The following is a 5,681-nucleotide window of genomic DNA, read 5'->3' on the forward strand; positions in this document are numbered from 1 at the left end:
CATGGGCGCAACTCACAAATTAATGTTCCTTACAAATGGGGCACCATTTATAAAAGGAAATAACAGGCTTTCCAACAGTATAAAATGCATTGCCAAAAAGCAGTTAGAGAAATAATCCAAACACATTTCCAAACATTTTGTTCCATGTTTAGTATTGTATACAAATGTTTAACATCTCATTTTCCCTCCATCAAGTTAGTATGAGACAATCCCTGTTAAATTTTAAGAGGTTCAAATGATTTGATAAATGTAGACCTCTGTACATATCGCAAACACACCATACAATCATCATTTTAACTCCCATCTGTAGTGTCGTCTCTAGTTCAGAAGGTACATCTGTAGTGTTCTCTAGCTAGTGTCTACGACCCTGACCAAAGCCAGAAAATGTGACCACACACCACCCCCGGTCCCCCCTACATTGGCTCCCAATCCAGGCCACATCTGACTTTATAAAGTGCTTCTGCAAACAAAATACTGGTTTACACCACTGCATTCCATTACGATATAGACACTGGCACATGCCGTCTGCGCCAAAGAGACAGGCCATCCATCATTAGGCTCAACAAGATGCAGGCAGCAATGAAGTTATAAAAGTCTTTATTAAAAATACAAATTCATACATTTAAAAAAACCAAACGCATAAAAACATTTTTAAAATTGCATGCAGTAGACAAGACTAGTCCCCATGAGTAGTCTCTAGATCGACATGCCAATCCTGGCAGTCAGCGGGCCGACCCCCTTGTCCGGGCAGAAGGCTGGGAAGAGTCTCCCTTTATTCGAGTCTACAATGAGTTTGTAGATGCAGGACTCATTCCTGTAAAAACATAGGTAACCTCTGCCACTGTAACATATGCCAAGTGTCACCCTGGAAGTGTTATCCACCGGCACCGGCAACGGTGTTCCACAAACTGTGAACTGGCCATTCAGGCACTCCAGGACCCAGAAGCCATTCTCAGGGCGAAGGCCGCCATACTTCTTCAACCTTGTGGCAGACTCTGTCGCCACGCCGACAAACCAGGAATTACCAGTGTTGAATCCCTCCCACGCATCGATCTTAACCTCCCAGTAGGACCGTTTTGTGGGGCAGAGGGCGTTGGAGCCGAGGACGCAGGGAATGCCTGTAAAGCGCCGAGCACTCGGGCAAAAGCTCCGGTTTCTCTTGTGGTTCACACGGATGGTTCTGCTCTTGTTCAGGAAGATTAAAGATGGATGTGCCGTCACCTGGTCATAAGTCACAGCAACTGGTGGTAGAACAATGAAAAGTGGTTAATTCTAGTAAAATAAGGACCATAAATTAACATTCGGTGTGGCAATAAACACCAGCAATAGATTCAAAATGATCCATTTGGTGCAAGAATGAATTAACTTTGCCAATGACAAAAAAAGGTAAGCCATGGTAATGCCACCAACGTCAGTCACACATTTTAAACATACAAGTAAAATCACATACAGTACCTGCACATTTCTCCACGGTTGCATGTTCTAAAAGGAAGGTAAACAAAGACAATACATCAAGTCTCATGGCATCAGGCTAAACTTGTACCGTTTAGTTTTGTACATGCCATGTATATCATGCCAGTTTGGGTACCACTTTTACTATACACACACACACTTCAGATTTTGTATTGCAACGTGTAATATAACAGATCGGGCATACAGACCCTCATCTGCACCAACTGTAAAATGAAATATAGAATCCATCGTTTCCATCATTAACCTGCCCATACCCAATCTATTTTACAGATTATAATGACAGAAATCCATTAATCTTTCTGAGTTTCTCATTTTACGCCAGTCTATAATTATGCCAATCACTGCTGGGTTGCAATTCTTGTATGAAAAGTACTATACAAATAATTATACATCTGTACCAGGTTTAAAAAGGGTACCCTGCCTTACCCATGTCGGGAAAGGTATTGGTTTCCCTATCCATCACAGCCATAAAACGATTGCAGATATGTATGTAATGGCATACATCAGGCGGATCAAGATGACACTGATCAAGATGAACTTTGATGGAGAGAAGAATCTAGAGGGGGGGGGGGGGGTGAAAATGGGTCCATGTCAAGTTGATAACTAAACAGCAATCACATTCCAGCAATAACCATCTACAGACACGGTTTTCCAAACTATTCATGTACAAGGTGAATGTCAGACATTTCATAATTTTTGGGGGTTTTCTGCATTTTTCTCCCATCCCAATTTAGTCGTTATGCCAATTTCCTTCCTGGTCGTTGCGTGCATTACCCCACCGTTGGTCTGAGGAGGGTGTAGACTATCAAATGCCTTCTCCCAATACATGTGGAGTCGCCAGCTGCTTATTTTTCACCCGACAGCGAAATCTGATGAGTTTCACTGGGGGAACGTAACGTGTGCAGAGGTTCACGCCATCTGCCCCAGATCCCCTCCCTGCTGAACAGGCACCCCGACCGACCAATAGGAGTCGCAGTTTGCAATGACCAGACACCTATCCCACCTACCAACAATGCCAATTGTGTTAGTAGGGACGACTGACCCAAGCTGGAGGTACCTCCGACAGCCCGATTCAATCCCAGAGTCTCTGCGGTGGTAGGAGAGTGCTTAGTCCACTGCACTACCCAGCCGCACCTACATTTAATTTTTAAACTGAAAGACCAACCCACCATACAGTAGGTCTCTAGATGAAGACAAGGAGTTCTACTGTACCTTCAAGAAGCTGAAGTCATCCGTTAAGCCCCTATGAAGTAGGTTCCTCGTCCTAGTCCTGGTCTCAGTCCAGCACCGAAAGTCATCACAGCTTTCCAACTCAGTCAGCTTGAGTGTAAAACAAAAAAAAAGACAGTTGATGATATGAGACAATTCAAACTGAATTATAGAGAAATGTTCACGAGGTACAGGGATGAGGAAGGGATTTGACATTGATGGGTGTTTTACATTTTTATATATACAATTTTGTTTTGCATATATATATTGCATATTTATTTGTTTAAGGTTTTAAATTAGTACACTCATTGAGTAGTGGAAAAGTGTACTTCTTTTCGAACATGTAAAATGTTTTGCTTTTGTTTATTTATGTATTTTCCCATTTAATTTCTTGATCAATGATTTGTTTTGGTTTTATATCGTTTGTATTTACATGTTCGAAATAAAGATTTCAATCAAAAATCTAAATTGCTACCAGTATAACCAAGTAAGCAGATTAGTGCAAATTGTTAAATCATGGCGTCAACCATTCTCTGGACGACCAACAGGTGAAGGTTCTTCATGTGTTGCGCAGAAGCACCAGTCAGGCTTGAACGAGACAACTCCAGGTCATGGGCCACACGCCGCACCCTGGCCTGTGGGAGGGATCATAGAGATTGAGCATAGTTATTAATTATTGAAAAACAGGTGACGCAGCACTTCAGACTATTGCACCATCACTGTCCCTAAGAAGGCATCGTGTGGACCAATTGTCATCTACTCACTAGATGTTCCGTGTCAACACTTCCTTTGGTCCATCCTCCTTCCAATTTGCTGCTCCCAGCAGTGGATGAGGTGCAAAATATGTTGAAGATGGACAAATTGACCCCCCCCCCCCCCCCCCTCACTACTTTAAGGATCTGCAACTCCCAGCCTTGAACTAATATTTATTCCGCTTCATGGATTACATACCATGTAATTTTATTTAGTAGTTTTTATTATTTCTCCAATCTCTGATGTATGCATAGTATTTTATTTAGTTTGTCCCCTTTAAGAGGGCCTTTTGCCCTCTCACCAATTCATCATTGTAAGTAAGAATGTGTTCTTAATTGACCTGCCTGGTTAAATAAAAGTTAAAATATAACCCCTCATCTGGTTGTTTTAGTCAGTGCTACACAAAAGAAAGTTGACACGGAATGGGCAGTCTTTAGTAACCCTCCTCACCTCAGAGCGTTCAACGTAGTTCAGAGCACCAAGTTTACCCTGGATCACTGGAAGCATCACCTGGGTCGATATAGAAATATATGCAGGCATCGGATACATGTCACAAGAAAACACTTCCAAAACTAAGTACTTGCAGATGAAAGTTTTATTCGAGTAATAGTTACTACCGACATGACCTTACCTTCAGAGCCGTGGATATGGTCACAACATCATGTCCGTCTCCCTTGTGAGTCTGCATGGCACATGACTGACACAACATGACATCATGCTTCATACAGAAGAGGCTCAGCACACGGTGGTGCACTGAGCACATCGGCCTGTCCTCCGGTCGCCCTACAGGGGTGGACGCCATCCTGTAGGACTCAACAATGTCTTGCAGAACACAATTGACGTGCAAGGCTGGTCGACCCAAGAAGTCTTTCCGGCAGATGGGACAGCTGGTTCCGTAGCTCTGGTACATCTCCAAACAAGCCTTGCAGAAGGTATGGCCACACGGCGTGGAGACTGGCTCATTGAGCAGGTCTAAGCAGAGGGGACACTGCAGCCTCTGTGCAGCCTCAGCAATGGAAGCCATCTAGGGGTAGAGAGACATTACTTGGCTACATATTGGACCAGACAAAAGAGTCAGGGTGGAGGCTTCAACATCAAAAGGGCATCACAACAACTGAAACAGTAACTGGGGAAAGGTGCACACATGTATGGATGAAATATATCTTGATTTTGCCAATAACAGTAACCTATAACCTAATAAACCAAGGTCCTAAACATTATGCCAATAGCAGTAACTATACCACGAATTAAACAAGAGGGAAAAAAATACATTTCGAAGAGGATACCTTCTTTTTTTCGTTACAGCCCTAAAATATATTTATTAAAAGGATCCCTCGTCTAATATATATCCTGACTCATTTTAAGTGGAACATAAAAAGATTTTCAAATATGGCACTTGGTGAGGGGTTCAAGAAGCCTCCTTTGGGACTGTATACAGGAGCAGCCTTCACATGAGAGAAAGTGACATCGCACACATTAACATGAAGGCGCTGGGAGCGAGTTAGCAAGGCATTAATTTGCTGCAAGTGGTATTTATTTTGTTAAAATAATAGCTCTACATTCCAACAGCCATCACTTACAGATGTTGATAAGTAAGATGGCTCTCCCAGTCCCACCCGTTCTGCAGTAAGAATAAAATAAATGTTATTGTATCTCATCCCATTCCAACTTCACCTATAGTCAGGAGAGAACTCTACTGCAAAATTGTCACATTTGAAATAAAAACTAGTTAAAAGCAAATATGCTTGAAACAAGTAAAATAATCTGTCAATTCAGTTGGATATCTAGGATCCTCTCCCGATAGAATACAGAAAGGGATATTCCAAAAAAAAAGTCTGGTTACTGGAGGGAGGGACTGGGAGACCTATGCTACTGAACAAACAATCAGTGATTGTAGAATGTAGAGCCATATAACACATTTTAACTAAATAAATACCCTTTGATGATGGCTTTACTATTAATATTAGGTATTGGAATAGACTTAAATATAAACACATTTCAAACCTGTTCAGATAGTTGGCCCTCTTCAGTTGATGAGAATTAAGTTTCAGCAAAACAACCTACTGTGGAAGAGTGGAAGACGTGTTTTACTTTAGTTACAATTAGCCTCCAAACATTAGCCTCCAAACAGATGCTAACAATCAGGCTACAAACACTAGCATGTCACAGACACTAGTTAACCAATTAACCCTTCCAGAACCAGACAGAGCCAAGCAAACAGTCCCAACAGGAACTCCAACCTAATG

General features: G+C 42.1%; 1 protein-coding gene across 1 annotated transcript; it reads right to left on the minus strand.

Annotated features, from left to right (window-relative positions):
- Positions 1-696: 696 nt before the first annotated feature.
- On the minus strand, positions 697-4,459 carry LOC311225861 (E3 ubiquitin-protein ligase TRIM39-like; the record flags this gene model as incomplete). The annotated part of the gene is made up of 3 exons (XM_084311253.1): positions 697-1,241; positions 3,263-3,317; positions 4,067-4,459. 3 exons carry the CDS (start codon positions 4,457-4,459, stop codon positions 697-699), a joined length of 993 nt encoding a protein of 330 aa, XP_084167379.1.
- Between the last annotated feature and the right edge of the window lie 1,222 nt (positions 4,460-5,681).

This window comes from Notolepis coatsorum (genome assembly GCF_963971535.1).
Source record: "Notolepis coatsorum genome assembly, chromosome: 1".
Classification (NCBI taxonomy): Eukaryota; Metazoa; Chordata; class Actinopteri; order Aulopiformes; family Paralepididae; genus Notolepis; species Notolepis coatsorum.